The sequence below is a fragment of the Acomys minous genome (assembly GCF_964271855.1).
Source record: "Acomys minous genome assembly, chromosome: 1".
NCBI classification, from domain to species: Eukaryota; Metazoa; Chordata; class Mammalia; order Rodentia; family Muridae; genus Acomys; species Acomys minous.
In genome coordinates this window covers 95,952,672-95,972,567 of record NC_140483.1, presented here as the reverse complement: position 1 = coordinate 95,972,567, position 19,896 = coordinate 95,952,672, and the positions used below count along the sequence as shown (strand labels likewise).

The following is a 19,896-nucleotide window of genomic DNA, read 5'->3' as shown; positions in this document are numbered from 1 at the left end:
TGACAAAGTTCCAAAGATCTCTGGCTGATCATCACTGCACTTAAATATTATGTATGGTCCAGGTGTGATTTTGTCTAAAAATCTTCCTTTTCTCCTAAAACTGTCTTTTCCCTTTATTTATCAACCTTAAAGAAATTCATACCGGGAAAACTTTTTTCCACAGAGAATGTTGAAAGAGGGCATCTGGCCAAAGGCTTGAGACAATGATAGAGTTTTTTTTGCTCTGACTGTGAGCACCCAAGCAGAAATTGCATGAAAGGAAATTAAGACCTTGGTATAACAGTATCTGGCTAGATGCTGTTACCTGTAGAAATATTTCTTTAGAGTTTGCTTTGAGAGCACTAGAAGGTGTGCTTGGAATGTCATGCTTTACAGATATTTTACAATAGGGGACCCCTTGGCAGTTAGCCTAGGCTTGGAAGCACACCTGTTGGTTTGGAACAGGGAGTAAGTCAAGATTGTTTTCCTTATTGGAGAACATTTAGCTCAATCTATGTTGCTATGACCATCTTGTAAACACAATGGCTTTAGCTGGGGAAATTTATGAAAACTTTCCCAAGTATTGTTTAAGAAATAATAATCAGGTTATGTTGACCATTGCTTGGAAATTGATTGACTTTTGCTGTATGCTTTATTGTAGGATATACAGAATTTTTTGTATTACCTTGTTAGATTGTTCTCTTACTTTGCTGATTTTTGAATGCCCTGTTGATTATAAAATATGAGAAAAATCACGGTGTAATCTGTAATGAAAAAAACTGAACTTCACTTTAAATAAAATATTGGGGTTGGCCCAAAGAGAACAGCAAGAAGTCAGACAGCAAGCAAGACAGAGACAGAGACAGAGACAGAAAAAATAAAGTTCTCCTGGGCTTTAAAACCTTCAGCTTGTACCGCATTTGCCTGGGTCTAGTATTTCTTTTTCCTCTGTTCCTCAACTTCTCCTTAACAGCTAGTTACTTTAACTAGTTGTTCATCAGCGGTTGGTTTCCCTTAACCAGCCGTTCACCGCCTGCTCAATTCTCCCTACCGCGGATCCACCTCTCTTTTCTCGTCTTCACTGTTTGCAGACCCAGTCCACGGGAGCAGCACTGGTCCCATGCTGTGCACTCTGGAGGGACAGAAACAACTTCCAAATTGCCTTCTCGAGCTGAAATCGCCCCACTATCTATGTTTGGCGACTCTTCTTTCCTGATCCTACAGTAAGAGAAAGCCAGTGTTTTGTTTATCCCATTTCCCCAACAGCAGGGGGACACTATGGGGGTACACCCCATCCTCTAGGGACCTCAGTTCCTCTAAATAGAAATTTCTTGATTAGTGCCATGCCATTGTGATGGAAAATTTCTGAACGAAAGTTATTACGGGGCTTCTACTAGACACTCTCTGCTTATGCTAGTGTCTAGGTCGAACTTTCGGGCTGAGTTAAACTTAAGTCAGAGGGGAAAAAAATCCTAAAACCAGCTCTGGTGTTGTACTTTTAGCTCTGGCCTTTCCCTCTGACCTAGGGGCCGTCTTCTTTTTCTTCGGTGCTCTGTGCATTCTCCCAGCGTCCAGCTTCAGTGAGTGAAGGAGGGTGGGTGGGATGTGCTTAATGTATTGTGCTCTGAACTGAGACCCCACCTGATAGGGATTATCTGCACTGCAAAGGCACAAATAGTTTCTGGGTCTGTTGGAAGTGGGTCCCTAGAGTTAGCAATGGCTCTCGATGTAAGGAAGTCCCGAAGGCTACGAGGACCCCAGTGGACAAGCTTCACTTCCTCTGCAGAATTAGATCTTGAAAAAAAAAATTTTTTTTTGCTTTGTTTTACACAAAAGACATTGTGTTAGAGCACATCTGCTCCTACTACAACTGTAATAAAAATATTTAATCATTTTTAGAGCTGTAGATTTCATGATTTTAGAATTACAACAAAGGATATGATTGTACAAGGATGTTATGCTCTTCTTAAATAAAATACAAGCTCTTCAAAATAAATACTAGACCCAAGTATAGTGGTACATGCTTTTAGAACCAGAACTCAGAAGGCAGAGGCAGGTGGATCTCTGTGAGTTTGAGGCCAGCCTGGTCTACAGAGTGAGTTCCAAGATAGCCAAGGTTATGTAGAGAGATCCTGCCTCAAGAAAAAAAGAAAGAAAGAGAAAAGGAAGGGAGAGAAGGAGGAAGAGAGGCAGACAGACAGACAGACAGACAGAGAGAGAAAGAGAAGGGAAGCAAAGGCTGCCTGGGTTTTGTGTCTAGTTACTGTCTTATGGCAGCTATTTGCCTTCTTTAAGCACAGTTTCTGTCGTGTGGGAAACAACCTCTCTTTACCGCTGTGGTTCTCACATAGACTCCAGACACTTCTTAGGCTCTTCCTGTACCATGAGATAATGTTAGACTACATGAGACATCAGTAAATAACAAATGAGGGGCTGGAGAGATGGCTCTGCAGTCAAGAGGCCCGGATGCTCTTGCTCTTGTAGAGGACCAGTGCTCAGCTCCTGGAACTCACATGGTGGCTGACATGCCCTTGTAACTGTAGCTCCAGGGAATCCGAAGCCGCCTTCTGACTTACACGGACACATATATGCATACAGACAAGACATTCACACGCATAACATGAAATAAATACATTATAAGAAATAACGAGGTTGTACTTAAGACTGTGTTGGGGTTCTTTGCCACTGGGGGCACCCTGTGCCTCTCTCAGCATTCCGTTGGCTTCCATAAGGTGGGACCATCTGAACACAACTGTGGGGTTTGAATGAGACTGTTCCCCTAAGGCTGGTGGATTTGAACACTTGGACCCAAGATGGCAGTGCTGTTGGGGGAAGTTATGAAGCCTTCCTCCCAAGGTTCCTGGCTGGAGGAAGTACCTCACTGAGAGCCAGCATTGAGATTTTTACACCCTAACTCCACTCCACTTCCGGTTCTTTCTCTCTCTCCCTCTCTCTCTCTCTCTCTCTCTCTCTCTCTCTCTCTCTCTCTCTCTCATGTCTCCAATCTTTCTTTTTCTCCTCCCTTCCCTCTGTGTGTGGATGAAGATGGTGGTCAGCCAGCTTCCTGTTTCTGCTGCCCTGCTGTCGCTTTGCCGTTCCCACTGTGAGGCTATCCTTCTGGACCCACTGGCTGACAACTCTCTTCCCCAAGGGTTTTGTTTGTTTGTTTGTTGTTTTTAGATGGCTGTCCTGGAGCTCTCTCTGTAGACCAGGAGGCAGAGGCAGGAGGATATCTGGGTTTAAGACATGTGCCACCACTGCCTGGCTCTCCTAGTTCCTTTTTGTCATGGTGTTGTAGCTCAGCAACAGGAAAGTATCTAATACAACAAGTAATTACATGAAGTAAGCCCATATAGTTTCTTGAGTCTTTTAAGGTTTCTCTGTTGAGGGCTGCTGGGTCCTTAGACATTTCACACAGGGAAGTACTTCCAGCTGAGATCCTATCCCTGTCCAATAGCCGTGTACACCTTCAACAGTGAGCTAGTGTCGTTATTTGACTGAAAACATCCATCACCCTAACCACGGGTGACCCATTCCATTCCCATCCCTTCTTAAACACTTAAACCTGCTACAAAAACACCCTAACAAAAGAAGGTGTAGACACTGAACCAGCAAAGGTGACATAAGAGGGGACAAGACTGTGTATGATGGGGAAAGTTGTTAGAGCAGGAGGACGCAGGGGCTGGCTCAGGTCTGGCTGCACCACATGCAAGAAGTGATGCCTGAGTGCCTGAGGGGTAATGCTAGAATTGGAGATGGGATTGTAATATGCATTCAAAGCTGCAGAATACTCTGTGTCCTGTGGCCTGTAGAGTACCACCAAGTAGGCCCTCCTCTTCCACTTGCTTCCCTCCACAATCAAATCAGGGCACAGCAGAAGTTTCCCCTTATGCACCATGATCTATTTCACCATGGTTACTGGGCTTCTCAGAGCTAAGAGGAAGGAAAATCCCTTCCTTTGCGGGGAGGGCTGGGCTCTGTGAAACATCTGTGTACCTCTCTAGGCCTCATGCTCAGTTTCCATCTGTAGGTCGGATCTGTGAGGCACAAGGCTCATACAGAGCTCTACCATTGCTGAGCAAGGTGACACACACCTTTAGTTACCTCTGCATGAGGAGTCAGAAGGATTTCTGTGACTTAGAGGCCAGTCTGGTCTTCCAGGACAGCCAGGGCTACACACAGGCACCCCGTCTCAAAAAATAAAATAAATTAAAAATGCCAACATAAACAACTCGGCTTTAATAAAGTAATAAAATACCTGATTATTGACAAAAATATGAGTGACCTGGCCTAGAACACAGATACACTGGATGGCGTGTTCCACCACGGAAGAAGCTATGTGAGCCTTTAAATTTTTGAGATGGGATCTCACTGTGCAACCCTAACTCATCAGGAAATTGCTATGAAGACTGAGCTGAGGGCTGGAGAGATGGCTCAGTGGTTAAGAGCACTGCCTGTTCTTCCAAAGGACTCGGGTTCAATTCCTAGCACTCACATGGTAGTTCACAACTGTCTGTAACTCCAAGATTCTGACACCCTCACACCAACACACACAAATTAAAATTAAATAAAATATTAAAAAAAAAAAAAAAGACTGAGCTGGCCTTGAACTCACAGAGATACACTTGCCTCCACCTCCCAAGTGCTGGGATTAGATGCATATGCCACCCTACCCAACGATATGAAACTTTGTAGTAACAGAGAAAAGCACACTGACAGGTAGGGTCTTCAGATGGTGAATTCTTCTGCAGGGTTTGGACGTTCATTCTTTCATTACACTTGTCTTTTCTTATGGGTTTGAGTGTTTTGCCTGCATCTGTGTCTATGCACTCACCACACAGGTGCCTGGTGCTCACGGAAGTGAGAAAGGGTATTGGAGGCCCTAGAGATGGATTTGCAGACCACAGTGATGGGCTCTGGGAACTGAACCCGGGTCCGCCATAAAAACAGGAAGTGCTTGTTGCTGCTGAGTCATCCCTCCAGCCCCAGTGTATGACCGTGCTGTTCTGTTATCAGGGATCCGTGTCTTGGCCAGGTGCCTCTGGGTTCTTGACATCATCTTAGGAACTGAAACAAGCACTCGGAGACTGCAAAGTAGACAGAAAAGTACTCAAAACCAAGATGACAGGATGGATCAGAAATCTGCTTAATAAGAGTGACGGCAGGCCATATGAGTGAGAGAGCACTCAAGGGTCCCAGGTTCACACCTGGGGCATCTTTCATGGGGTCGAAAGAGCAAAGGAGCTGTTACTAAAAGGCACAACTGGACCGTTCTCTTTTTGATTGACAGGTCTGAATTATGGAACCGTTTCTCCTCTTGCACATGTCTCTTTCCACGATGCACCTGAGTTTTCAATCACATGGACCCCAAACATGCATATGTATAGGACTGTGAACAGGAGACCCTCCCCTGTTCACTCAGCAGACACGGCTTGCCCTATTGCACGTGGACCTAAAGTTAGCTCAAGCCACACTGGTCCTTGTACCCAGGTACAACTGGAGTGCATTCGGATAGGAAATGTCTGTTTGACGGCTGTTAAAGGGAAGAGACATCATCCCATTGTTTGGAGAGGAGTTGTGCGCGCAACTTGAGGCAGGTGGGGAGGGTCTGGTTGCTAAGGTGTTGCTAGGTGCTCGGGTGTGTGCATGGTGCATGCGGGTGCGGCTCCTAGGCTGCAGAGCATCTTAGTTACTAGAAAGGCAGGTCTGTGTATCACCCAAACCAAGTGAAGTCTTGGTTTACTAAAACTGTTTCCTAGTCTTCCCTGCCTCACTTTGAGTGTGTGTGTGTGTGTGTGTGTGTGTGTGTGTGTGTGTGTATGAGAGAGAGAGAGAGAGAGAGAGAGAGAGAGAGAGAGAGAAAGATGGAGGGAGACATATATGCACACATATGTAAATGCATACGAGTTGCAGACGTCAGTCTCAGGTGTGTCTTCCTCAAGCACTCTTCACCGGTTTTGAGGTTTGTTTTTGTTTTTGTTTTTGTTTTGTTTTGTTTTGTTTGAGACATGGTTCCCTCACTGAACTTGGAGCTCGCCGACTCAGCTGGACAATCTGTTCAGTGAGCAGCAGAGACGCTCCTGTCTCCACCACCTCCCACACCATCCTGGGCTTTCTTACGTAGCTTCCGGGCGACTATACTCAGGTCCCCACTTACAGGTCGAGCACTTCACCCACCGAGCCACCTCCCCAGCCCTTGTTAGCACCGTCCTAGTTTGTACGTTAGCACAGTGTGTCAGCACACTGCAAGAATCTTATCTAGAAGCGGGGAAGCTATTAGGTTAGATACATGGGTTGATAGAAGTAGCCATTGTGGAGACTAAAAGATAACATTAGGTTATTTATTTATCGGCATGTATCATCGCACGAAGCCGCGCGTTCCTGTTAAGTACATTGATCATATCCATTCCTTTGTCACCCTCCCCTGTCCCTCCCACCCGCTTCCTGAAAGTTCCTTTCCTCTTCCAATACAGTTCCACTTCTAGTTCCGTACCCTCTGTGTGTGCGTGCCCGCAGGTTGCACATAGGAAAGCAAACCTTTAACCATTTGTCTTCTGGGCCTGGCTCACGCTCCTTTGTGTCGTCTCCGGTTCCATTCGTTTCCTGTGGATGGTGTCTCAGTCTCCCTCGTGGCTGAGTAAAGCTTCAGCGTGTGGATACACCAGAGTGTCTTCATCTTTTCCTCTGTAAAAGGACACCTAAGGATGAGTCCATACCTTGGCTATTGGGAACGGTGCCGTGGGTGGCTAACCGGAAGTGTGCAGGCTATTGGGAACGGTGCTGTGGGGTGGCTAACCGGAAGTGAGCAGGCTATTGGGAACAGTACTGTGGGGTGGCTAACCGGAAGTGAGCAGGCCTGCGGGTAGGACGGCATCACGATCAGCTTCAAGCCCCTCCTCCGTGTCCCTGGTAACACCACAATTTTAAGGAAAGGGAGAGTGGTACAGTTGCCCCTCTTTAGAACTTAGATTATTTAAATTACATTTTATTTACTTATGGGGGGGTTGCAGGAGTACACATCCCACAGTGCCCCGTGGAAGCCAGTGGACAACCTGCAGGGGTGGCATCTCTCCTCTGCCACGTGTGTCTCAGAGATCAAACTCAGGCCATCAGGCAAAGACCTTTACTTGTTGAAAACACCATCTGAAAGGGAGGAAGACAGGTGGCAAGAATACTTCTTCCTGGGAGACCAGGACTGTTTTTTATATGTTTGTTTATATTTTTCCTTTATTTATTTTTTTTTTTTTTTTTTGAGACAGAGTCTCTTTATGTGGCTGTGGTTTTCCTGGAACTCTCCGTGTAGACCAGGCTGGCCTCAAACTCACAGGGATTCACCTGCCTCTGCCTCCCGAGTACGAGGATTTAAGAAATATACCACTACGCCCAGCTCTTTAGTTATTTTTAACTTACTCTATTAGATGATTTCAGGTAAGAGAATGGGGTATGAGTGAGGTTTTATGAGGGAAGACCCACATACAATGAACTAATAGAAAGGTGGGGTGGGAGAAGTAAGAAAAGCAGACAGCAATAATATAATGCAGTAAAAAACCCTTGGGTACTTTATTTACATCCTCAGTAAAGTTAGAAAACAAAGCATAGGCCGGTTTATACTTAAGCAACAAGCACGATACAGATACCTGGCAGGGTCCAAAATAGCCGATGTCGGTGGTCGGTGCTGAGTCAGCACAATGACGGTAGGCACTAGATGATCCGAGAACCCAAAAGTAAACAGTGATGCAATCTGTTCTTTAGCTACTTTTGGCAGAATGCCATATTGGTGGGGTTTTATAAGAATATGGCACCGAGGGCAAGGGCGTTTGCCTGGGCCGTCACCAGCCTGTCTGTGTGCCCATCTGCAGGCCTGTGTGCTTGCCTTCGCGCGCCTTGGTCCTGGTCTACGTGTGTCTTTGCCTTCCTGAGTGCAGCCCGCGTGTCCCAGCATGTGCCTCGGGCCGTGACGGCCACTGAAGGATGTCGTCCCTGTCTCCAGCTCCTCACAGCTTCTTCAACCTTCTGACTCTCACCCTTCCCTGGCTTTGAAACGTGGACCTCACACGTACTGCGAGGACACATGGAGCTTAAAGGTTCATTAAAGCTCCAGGGAGCTATCACTGAGAAGCAGAAAGAGAGCAGATATGGTGGCTTGTTGCCTTTAACTTCCAACACTCAGGAGACAGAGGCAGGTGGGTCTCTGCGAGTTCAAGGACAGACTTAGCCAGCATCAGCCTTAGCACACATGCGCAGAAGGAACTGGAAGGAGAAGGCGAGGAGTAAAGTAGAGACGAGAGGGGAGCCGTGAGATAAAGATAAGAGCGAGGGGGAGAGAGAGAGAGAGAGAGAGAGAGAGAGAGGGAGGGAGGGAGGGAGGGAGGGAGGGAGAGAGAGGAGAGAGAAACAGGTGCAACGGAAGACAGCTCATGACAACCGAGGGAAGCCAAGACTGAAACAGAACAGTTGAGAATTATAAATAACCACTGTTACCCTGTTGACACAGACTCCTACATCTTCCTGTCCTTTAGCTTTATCAAAGCCACAGTCCATTCAGGACAACCTCGAACCACGCTGGCTTGGAATTGTCCAGAGAAATGGCTTCTTTTCCAGCCACTGACAAGGCCGGCGCTGGTTTGGTTCTTGCCTAGATTCCTCTCCAACTGGGATGAGGGTTCCCAGTTTGTAGACCAGGCTGGCCTCGAACTCTCACTTTTCAGACATTGATACAAGGCTTAAGAATCTTTTTAGAAGGCTATCATTGAATTACAACATCGAGGAAAATGTTAATTTCTCTTAGGGCTAATTCTCCCCATCCTTCACCCCGTCTGAGATGTGGCCAGTAGTTTCTTTGTCTTGCTCACAGATTCTGCTTCCTGGGGTAGGAGTTCATATGGTTACTAGAAATCTTCATACTCGGGTCAGGAAATGACCCTGGTCTTCAGAGAAATGTGATCCTGGTGCCCCTTTCTGCACACATCCTTTTCTCCTCTGAGGGGAGCACTAGCTACAAGCCCCTCCCCACCTCCCTCCTTTCTCCCCAGCTCTCTTAGGCCTGTGGGGCTCTACACACACTCTTGAGTGAGTCAGCCTCCCTCTGTCAGAGGCCTTGTGAGAGCAGTTAGGAAAGCTAAACAGTAAACACTGCAGAGGGCAGCCTGGAAACCTGCAGAGGGCAGCCTGGAAACCACACTGCAGAGGGCAGCCTGGAAACCACACTGCAGAGGGCAGCCTGGAAACCACACTGCAGAGGGCAGCCTGGAAACCACACTGCAGAGGGCAGCCTGGAAACCACACTGCAGGGGGCAGCCTGGAAACCACACTGCAGGGGGCAGCCTGGAAACCACACTGCAGGGGGCAGCCTGGAAACCACACTGCAGAGGGCAGCCTGGAAACCACACTGCAGAGGGCAGCCTGGAAACCACACTGCAGAGGGCAGCCTGGAAACCGTGTCTCCTCTCAGGTTCCTTCAGGTTCTGTGAAAGAAAAACCAACCAGGGAGCACGGAAGTCATGAGAACCCTGACAACCCACAGAGATGTGGCCCCTTCCACGCCTCCGCTTACACCTCAGCCTTGTAGCAAGCCCCCCCAAAACCACCTAGGGAGATGACCAGCAAGTTCTCTTCTCCATTTATATTTGGAAATGCCCATTTCACTTGCAAAAACGAGGAGACGAAAATGACATTTTTTATGATGACGATGATGTTATAACAGAAATGTAGGGGTGTGAAATTTATAATGTTATAGACAAATTTAGTATGAAATGCAAATGCCACAGTAAAGCAGGCAGGGAATCTAAGTCTCAGCATGAACTGTGGCAGCTGCTTCGGCTGACTACAGAGCCCAGTGTTAAGGGGGAGCAGTGGTCAGAGGGTGGTGGTCCCAGGGGCCTGAGGTAATTTGCACCTCATAAATCTTTCTCATCTCCTCGCAGAAGACTTCTCAGTTTTTATTATTTACAGTAATGACTTCTCCCTGTATATGTCACTTGGTCCTTAACAGTTGCCACTTGGGATAATACAGACAGCTGCTTATCGTGATTGTGACAGCTTCAAAACACTTGAAGTGGCCATGCCTGGCCCCGTTAGTCCTCGGCTCAAAATCCTTCAAAGGATCCCAGGACCAGGAGAACAAACTGCTTAGGATACTTGCTTTTCTCATCTCTTTTGTGGTTTCCCACAATTATTGATTGGATATGAGGCCCTGAAGATGTTGGTGGTAAAACAGTAGCAGACCAAGAGACCCCAGGATTCTTGGAGCCTACGTCTTGTAGTGGAGACAGAAATTAATAGTTTTAATGTGTATGTATTTCATTTTCTGAGACAGGGTCTCTCTGTATAGCCTTGACTGTCCTGGAACCCACTTTGTAGACCAGGCTGGCCACGAACTCAAGAAATCTGCCTGCCTCTGCCTCCCGAGTGCTGGGATTGAAGGCATGCGCCACAACTGCCCAGCCTAATCTTAATATTTTGATAGTGAATTAAGTTGCATTTTTCCTTGGTGTCTCCTCCATAATCACACCGTGCTCCTCACCAGCCATTCCTCCAAAACAGTCCCAGGGAAGGCAGAGGTGAGTAATGTGTTAAAGGACAGGTGATGGAAGGGAACCGCTCTCCACACGGAAAGGACTTTTCATTAAAGGCAGAAATATGCAGGGCTGGTGAAACGGTTTACCTGGGGAGTCTTGGTCACACACGCACGCAGACCTGAATTCATATCCATAGCACCCACATAGAGCTCCACCTCTGTACTCCCAGTGACGAGAAGTGGGGTGCAGACAGGCAGGTTCCTGGAGCCCAGCCATCAGCCAGCCTAGCAGAACTGGTGAGTTCAAACTTCACTGAGAGCAGCTGAGGAAGATTCCTGATGCGAAACTCTGGCCTAGCTGTGCCCGTGCAAATCTCATGGCCTTTTCCCAATTGAGAGTGCCTCCGAAATGACTCTAGCTTGTGTCGAGTTGATAATAAACTATCCAGGACATTTAGCTACATCTTCCTATAAATATCGTTTCTCCAAAAAGCCATGAAAGTCTTTTTGTCTTCTCTCCCGTGAGAGCTGCAGCTACTTTGTTCACTCCAGGGAGCCAGGTACCAGTGCAGCAAAGGTGACAGATGAGAGGACGAAACAGTTGCTCTCTCTGCTGCTCTTAGCGTGGCTAACAGTCTTGGCAAATGAAGCTTCCTATGCAAGAAACCAGGTATGGGGGAGCAGGAAGGGGATGCATGACCGGAAGCAGCAGCCCTCCCCCCGCCGCAGCTCAGAACCAGATACTCAGCCCACATCTGAGCCCTCCTGGGCTGTGGGGGTGGTGTTCCAGCTCGCTGGGCTTTGCTCTAATCCCTCCCCCACTTCTGTGTGCTCAGTACACCCTGGTACTCTGTTAGCACCCTTGTCAGCAGTAATGTCGGCTTGGGTGCTAAGGTGTTCCTGTCTGACTAGTTGTAACTAAGCCCCAGATTGAGCACCTGCCTGGCGGCTGGAGTGAGAGATTAATGAGCTTGTCAGGGAGCGGGATAAAAACAAGCCTTGCACAGTCATAGCAGACATCGCCCCTCCACCTGCTGGCAATGTCCTGAGGCCAAATATTACCTTATCTCGGCAAGATCTGTTCTTTTTTTTTCCTTTAATATATATATAGTGTGTGTGTGTGTGTGTGAGAGAGAGAGAGAGAGAGAGAGAGAGAGAGAGAGAGAGAGAGAGAGGCATTCTCTCCTTGTACCACACAAGTCCTTATGCACTGAACTATCTCTGCGCTCGCTCGCGCTCTTTCTCTCTCTCTCTCTCTCTCTCTCTCTGTGTGTGTGTGTGTGTGTGTGTCCGTCCATCCATCTGTCTGTCTGCCTGCCTGTTTCTAGGATGTCTGTTATATATATGATTTTTCAATATATGTCACAACTCTTGGATGCTGGTTTTGTCTTTTATTTGTATTTCACCCTGGGTAACATCTACTGAATCGCCTTTAAGCTACTGTCAAGACTACTGATAAACCTGACAAAGGCGATCTCTGTTAGCATTTTTTTATTTTTGGTTTGCCTGTATGCGTGTCTATGTGAGGGTTGTTGGATCCCCTGGAACTGGAATTACAGACAGTTGTGAGCTGCCGTGTGGGTGCTGGGAATTGAACCCAGGTCCTTTGGAAAAGCAGCCAGTACTCTTAACCACCGAGCCATCTATCCAGCCCATGTTAGCATATTTTCTATTTCCAGATTTTTTATTTTATCCTCTCTGCTGAAATTACCCAATCAGAATGATTACCACATAATAGTATTTTGTTGAAAGATGCATAGTGTTCGAACAAATGCCCCCCCATAGGCTCATGTATTTGAAGACTTGGTACCCAACTAATGCCCCTGTGTGTGGGTGGAGATGAACTGTAAACAACATACTCCTTCAAGGCACACTGATGTCACACGCTCATGGAACTCTATTCAAGACTCAAGTTTCCACCCACATGGCAGCCTCCTGCATGCTCAGGGTGACGAATATTCACGAGAGGGCTTAGTGGCCATTTCAGTCTATGGCCACCAGTGCCTTATTGCTTAAAGGGTTGTGTGTATAGCTTTATCACATCAACCGTAACCGTCCCTTCTTGTAATTTTGATCTCTGGTCACCCTTTATTTGAAACATCAAAGCTCTCCATTTCTAAGCTGTGACCCTGCTGTGCCCCTCTCTAAACTCCTGTGTGTCTCCAGGTCAGGTGTAGAGTTAGCGGAGGTCACTCTCTCCCAGCCAGCCACTCTTTCTGACAAGGTAACCGTGTGTGCCAAAGATAAGTGACCATACAGCTGTGGGAGAGGAGACTGAACAAAAAGGTTGGTATGGGAGACAAAGGAGGTAAAGGTAGGAGATAGATAGTGGTAGGCGATTAAATAGATAGATAGATAGATAGATAGATAGATAGATAGATAGATAGATAGGATAGATAAATAGATAGATAGATAATAGATTGATAGATTATTATATAGATAGATTGATAGATGATTAAATAGATGATAGATTGACAGATGATTAGATAGATAAGATAGATAATAGATAGATAATAGATACATAGATAGACAGACAGACAGACAGACAGACAGATAGACAGATGGCACCTCTAGACTCAGGCTCCATAACCTTTATAGATGACCACACATAGCTACGGAATGAAACGCCCCTGGGACAACCTCTGTGGAACACAGGGCTTTGTGATGCATTCTGGTGCCTCAGTTCCGTCCTCTGTGAGGCAGCCCATGCAGTGCTCAGTGCCTCGAGCCATTAGGCACTTAGGCCCCTAAATGTCCAATACAGAGGTGACTGGTCTCCTCACGCTAATGAGATTTAGGCCATGCTGGTCTCCGCATGTTCTCTGTGGGACATCAGTTATCCTCTGTGTACCTATAGCTCCATCTTCATCATTTTCCTAATTGCCTGGCAAATAAGACGCAGTTACCAGGGATTGAGGTTGGAACCTAAAAAGAGCTGCTGCCGGGTAGGAAACCACTGACTATAGTTGAACCACTTTAAGCCTATGAGTAACTTAAATTTTAAGTGCTTCTCCCAGATTGCTCCCAGTTTGTGCCAACGGACTTAGAAAAGAAAGGAAGTGGTTACAAAGGGCCTATGAATAATTCCTTACCAGGCCCTCCCTGCAACGAACTCCAATCCAAATGCCAACAATCTCCCTGCATGTCTTGAGCTGAAAATCAGAAAATAGAAAAATTCTAGTGCACTGGATCTCAGAAGACCACCTTGGTCGGGGCGCGAGGGGCAGGGGCTGGGCGGGGCAGGGGCTGGGCGGGGCGGGGGCGGGGCGGGGCGGGAGGGGAGGCTCCCTACTTGGAGGGCTTTGTGAGCAGAGAGGCCCTCAGGCTGTCGGAAACATCTCTGAGTCCGTTCAGCTTTCCCCCTTGTGCCGTCCTCTCTGCAGAAGTTCTTATGAGAGTAGAGACACGAGGGAGGGGCTTGGAGAGCCTTAAGTGAATCCGAAATAAGCAGAGAAGGGAGATGCTCAGGTGGAAAGAGAGGCAGAGTCTGGGCGAGGCTGTGTGAAGGAGCGTGTGAAATACAGGAATACTTTTTCTTTTTTTAAGCGTCACCGAAAAGTCAGGCAAAGGGCTAGAGAAGCCGCGTCAAAAGGTAAAGTCCCAGTGTCCCCTGCCCTCCGCCCCCACCCCCCCACCCCCCGCCCAGAACAGCTCTCACCGTCTCCGTCCCTCTCTGAGCCCCGCTGCCAAGACCCTTGTGTTCTAACTACTGAAGCTCCTGGTTCTACACCCTGTGGTTTACGCAGAAGATTGCTGTGGGTGGGCGTGGGGGCATGGGAATGCCCCAAAGTGTTCAACCCAATTTCCTTGACAAGGAACAGGTGAGGAAGTGATGGCAGCCACCGTGCAGCAAGGTTAGCGGTTAGCCTTTACTACTTCCTGGCATGGCAAAGGCAGCAGAAGAAAGGAGTTTATCCTCCCTCCGTCACAGCAGGGAAGGCGCAGTGGCTGAGTGGCTTGCAGTGTGGCCTGTTCACATCAGGGCACATCTGTAAGGCTGCAGTCCTTGAAGGCCCATTCCTATGGCCCTGCCACTGGCAACACATGTAGGCTTTCTCTAGGACTGGCTACGTTGAGTAGTGACAACCATTCCTTGTTCAGCTCTCTGTCCCGATCTCTGGCATCCCCGCCATCGTAGTGCCTTTGTTATAAATGGGCGTCACCGTCACAGCTTCACGTACAGGTGCTCCAGGCACCGTGCGCTTCACGCCAACTCTTGGCCATTAAGTCACTTGTAGTTAGGTACTTTGTCATAGGAAAGAGAAAAATCTGATTAAGAACTAGTTTTATGGCCCTGTAAAATATAACTTATTCAGCCATCTGCAAAATGCAGGTGATCCTCACATCCTAGTGAAGACCAAACGGTATACACAAACACACCATAGAGCACCAAGTCTAGGGGCTGAGAGTCCTCTTGCTGAGCTAAGGGTTTCCTGTTCAGACTCCCATAGGACACCCCCAAAACGCCCATTCGCCACATAACACTGTATCCTGATTCCTCAGCCAGGAGACTTTGCCAAGAAGAAACCGAGAAGCCATGGGAGCTGCTCTCTGTCATGAAAAGGTGACCTCTTGACCTTTGGGGTCTAAGCTCTGATGACTCTTGACCTGGTCTGGGCCAGGGGTGAGGAGAGAGGTAACCGGTGGAAGGGAAACCTCGCTGTGGGAGGCAGTTTCACTGGCTGAGACAGCTCAGACCTCAGCAGGGAAGAGACACCCAATGCCAGTCTGTGTGTTAGGGCCTCAGCAGTTCTGCATCTCAGAACAGACATTGCTGGAGTTGCCCCCAGACACCAAGTTGCCAAGAGAGTGGCTTTAGCACAATGAAGTCACCTTGTCATTCCTCCTTCCAGCTGCTCCTTTTCAAGGGCAGAGCCCTGGGACTAACTAGCTGGACCCCGCTGCTGTTACCTCCTGTCTGTGCTCATGGCCTGGGAGCAGGTGCTGGGACACCGTCACCCCGACATCTTACCCTCCACTTAATTTCTAGAGAGCATGAGTGATTCCCGAGGGTTTCTGGGTACAGTGGCAGGGACACCCCATGCTTTGGTTCCCACGAGAACCTCATTCCCCACAGTGTAGGCTCAGAATTTGTGGGACTGGAGGAAAGGACGCAGCAATCCCCAGACACGTTCCTCTGAGCAGGCAGGTGTCATCCCGTCACCAATGGCTGCCATTTCTCTCTTCCTAGCCAAAGCTGGCTCCCCAAGGAGGAAGATGTGAGGCAGCTCCTGTGTGTGGATCCTGGCTGCCAAGTCTGTGATGCTGCAACCCTAGAGATCCAGCATTTGCTGGAGAGCGAGAAAAGCCAGCCGCCCCCTGTGTTCCTGGGACTGCCGCAGGGCTCTTCTTGCGTGGAGCTGTTGCACACATCCACTCTGTCTTCGGAAGAGAATCTGGAGCCTTACATCGGGCACTCCAGACAGCTTCCACTGCTGCCCAGGACTCCAACACTAATGCAGCTGCCGGGACAGTCAGTGCAGCTGGCAGACGCGGGGGGAGGCCAGCCATGCTTCCAGGCAGTCTCAAAGACTATGGCTCCGTCAAGGCTCGAGGAGCCTGTGGTTTTAATGATTGAGGAAAAAATAATGCAAAGCAAGACAAAGCTTGACCAGGAAAGCCAAGACCACCACCACTTGACGTCCTCTGCCTCTTTACTATCCCTGAAACCAGAGATTGCTAACTCGACACATATGAACTCGGTGCTGCCCTCCCACCTGCCATTCCTCAGTCCTAAAGTCCATAGGCTTCTTGAACTACATGTTAAAAAATGGATACATTTCCAGAAGTGGGGCCTTCCCAGACGTGTGGAGGAGTCCCTGAGGCAGTTTATGCCAGACCCAACATTATTTTGTCGAACTAGAAAAAATCCACTCTCCTCCGTTCTGAGCACTAATTCTAAGGTCACTTTGGACAAAATTGGGGGCGTGTCCCGCCAGACCAATGGTTTATATTTGGCAGGCCAGCCCACCGCGACCTACTGGGTTTCCGAATGGTCTTTTATAAACCTGAGACAAAGAAAGCACTCGCACCAAATCCATACTTACCTGGCCTCTCGTGAACTTGACCGCCGAAGCGACTCCTGGCCACGCCCCAAATCACAAGCTAACAACTCAGGGAGCGGTCTTCAGAGCCAATATTACAGCCAGCTGTTCTGCGGCCTTCCATCTCTTCACTGTGAGTCCCTGGATTTCAAGGACAAGAGCATGTCCAAGCCCTCCACAGATCCTCATCCCTCAAGGGGTCTCTCACTCCCTTCCTTATCCAAAACGCCACGGAAGTCACCCCCGCCCTCTTCCTCAGCTTCTCCCACTGAGCGCGACGGGGCGCAGACCGCTGCCCCCATTCTGACTCTAGATGAGTGTGAGGCACTGGAACGCCACCTCCTGGAGAGGCAGGCCAAGCTTCAGTGGGGCGTGCCAACTGTCTTCCTGAGAAAGCGGTGCCCTCAGAGCCGCCTGCCATGCGAACTGTGTGTTAAAACCAAGACAGTGAAAACCTTGTGGCCAAGGAAGGCCTTTTCGCATCCCAGCAGGGAATTCTTCTTCCCTGAGCATGCGCGCAGGCTGCTGGAGTTCCACCTCCAGAAGCAGCTGATTCACCTTCGCTGGGGACTGCCCCAGAAGATCCAGCGCTCCATCCACTTGCTCCTCTCCTCTACAGAGCAGCAGTCCCTGTCCTGCAGCAGCAGGGCGCTGCCCAATGTGAGCATCCCAGGGGACCCGAAGGCCGATGGGTCTGGTGACACATTCTCACCCACAGTGGGCAGCAGCAGGTCAATCCTCCCACCGCACTTGTTTGCCCAAGCCAGGGCAGTGCTGAAGCACCACATTGATTCCAAATGTGACCAAATCCTTAAGGGCAAGGTCCCAGCCTGTGTCCAAAGCTCCTGGCAAGGCAAACTTACTGGGAGTTTGCCAGCAATGGCCCCCTCCTCTTGCATTCCACCAGGCCAAAGCCTGAAGTCACAGACAGAAAACACCCCTGACCTACAGTGCAAAGTTGTTCCCTGGAAGCCAACGGCCCACATCCAGGAGAAGCGAGCCTTATCGGGCGCCCTCGTTGAACACTGTAAGCGTCCCCAAGCCTTGCCTGAGGAAACCATTAAGAAACTGGAGACAACTCTACGGCATAAGTATCTGGCCTTCCTGTCAGGCCTGCCTGCCCTTTACTGCGTGGCTCTCTCTAGGCCCACGTCCCCAGCAGTCACTACCCAACCTCGAATCTCAGAAATGATGTCCAGGCCTGTCAAACGACCACCAGAGGCTCCGACTCAAACTGCTGCACTTAAAAGCCGGCTTGAGCCCTGCACTCAGGGTGACAGCAAGGCTTCTGCGGAGATTGCCGAAGAGTCACATCTGCAGCAGGAAGCACAGGTGGAAGGAGGATCAGAGAGCCAGCCTCGCCCGGAGAGCCCCGGCACGCTAAAGGCCCAGACCATGGCAAAACTGAATTTCTACCTGAAAAAAAAGGTCCTAGCAATGCAATTTGGAGTTTCTGGGAAGGAAACGGAGTACAAAGAGCTAACCGTAGAGGAGAGTGAATCCACACAGGAGCCTCGCAGGAGTCTAAGCATCCCAGAAAGCCCGGTGCTGCAAGAACAGCCCATCGCGTGTGACTCTCCTCCAGCGCCACAGGCAAACAGTGTCCACCTTAAAAGACAGCAGGCTGCTGCAGCGCAGGCTGCATACCAAGAGCCAAAGCAACCCAGTCCCCAAGCCGCGCCCCATGGTTCTGCCCAGGGCGGCCCCAAGGCCTCACAATTCAGCAGGAATATGATCAAAGCCCAAGTGCCCAGTGTTCAGATGGAGACCACTGGGGAAAAGCCCAGCCCAAAGGACCCCTTTAGCACTGAGCTCCAAAGCCCTGGCAAGAGCCGGTACTCAGCCCTTGTGCCCACACGGACAGAAAAGAGGGAAGAGCCAAGGAAACCCAAGGCAGTGGGGAACCTTGGAGAAGGGGTCGCAGGTCTTGGGCTTTTCCCAGCCAGTGAGAAAACACACCAGGATGGAGATCGGAAAAAGCACAGGATGGCCCAAGCCTCTGCACAACACGGCCATAGCACCTACCGTCCCAGCCCCCGGGGCTCCCCTGAGCTTGGGTTCCCAGATCCACCTCCAGAAGTACTTATGGAGGCCAAATCTAAGCACGGCGGCGGCGTGCAAGTCGGTCAAAGCAAGGCGAGTGTCACCCAGGAACCTGCCAGGATGGTGCTCAGGCTCTCCCAGGCCTTCCAGGACGTTCCTTTGCCTCGCCCACCAGTTCAGGGAAAGCCTTTTCTGGGCCAGACTTGGCAAGGTCACAGCTCACCAGGGCAGGTGATGCCAGTGTCTCCTCACACTAGGCCCAGCCTTCTTCCAGAGGCTGGCTTGAAAAACAAGGTGAAATCTTTTCTCCAGTCTATCAACCCCACGGTAAAAGGCAAACCACACACACAGTCACCCACAGCCTGCACACCCGGGAAAGTGGCCAAACCCAGTAAAGGAAACGCTGAAAAGGGTCTGCCTCAGGCCAAAAGCCCCACCAGGAAAACTAAGACAGAGAACTCCAGGGGGCCCAAGGCCCAATCTGCATCCTCAGAGAAATCGGCGATCACACCCTTAACTGCTTCCCATAATCCAGACAGTAAGTTCCCACCACCACGTGCCCGACAGCTTGGCTCTGCCTCAGTACCAGGCCAACCCCGCCATTGCCCTCGGCACTGTCCTAAATTGTCTGGTAACACCCAACACAGAAACCCACGGTAGGTGCCAGGGTTCACCTCAGAAAGGTGGTTCTGCTAACGGAGAATGCCCAGTGTGATGACAGTTTCTAGGCTCCCCAACTTCTGTAACCCTTTAAGAGCACTATTGTCATTTTCTTTAGTGAACAAGAGGGGGGGGTGCACTACCCAAAATGTATTCTATATCTCTAAATGAGTTGTTTGTCTTCTTTGTCTCTGTGTGCATTATTAAGGGAAGATATGAAGAAGGACACTTGTCTGCCCTCATCTTGGGAAGGAGATTGAAACTCACATTTTGGACAAGTCAGCCTAGGACAGGAATTAAAAGACTCGACCAGAAAGGAAATCTCTTGTGTAATATACATTAAAGATGCAGGGCAGGCTTGAGGGCAGGAGACTGACTCTGACATAGACTCTGGTGCCCGGGATTTGATCACTGCCCCTTGGCAGAGAGGCCCTGTGGGAACACAGAGGAAGGGGAAGCAGGCTACCAAGATGAGACCTGATAGGCTGTGGTCCGATGGTTGGGGAGGTGAATCCCCCTGCTCAGAGGTTGGGGGGGGGGGAGTAGGAACAGAGAGATAAGAGTGAGAGGATTATAATCCAGATGTAATGTAAGTTTAAAAAAATGTACTCAGGGGTAGGGAGTAAGAATAGAAAGGTGAGCTAAGCATTAGCA

At 49.2% G+C, this 19,896-nt stretch overlaps 1 protein-coding gene across 3 annotated transcripts in view; it reads left to right on the top strand.

Moving 5' to 3' along the window:
- SPATA31F1 (SPATA31 subfamily F member 1) overlaps positions 1-19,402 on the top strand; it is a 63,836-nt gene extending 44,434 nt beyond the window's left edge. Inside the window, exons 1-4 of one of the 3 annotated variants that reach the window (XM_084792111.1) lie at positions 12,365-12,781; positions 14,042-14,087; positions 14,999-15,059; positions 15,687-19,402. In XM_084792111.1, the coding sequence (XP_084648237.1) occupies positions 15,052-15,059; positions 15,687-19,242 (3,564 nt within the window). In that variant the 5' untranslated portion in view covers positions 12,365-12,781; positions 14,042-14,087; positions 14,999-15,051 and the 3' untranslated portion in view covers positions 19,243-19,402. Of the gene's footprint in view, positions 1-12,364; positions 12,782-13,177; positions 13,441-14,041; positions 14,088-14,998; positions 15,060-15,686 lie in introns of those variants that run through there. The other 2 variants (XM_084792110.1, XM_084792109.1) reach the window with 2 other exon arrangements.
- Positions 19,403-19,896: the final 494 nt, after the last annotated feature.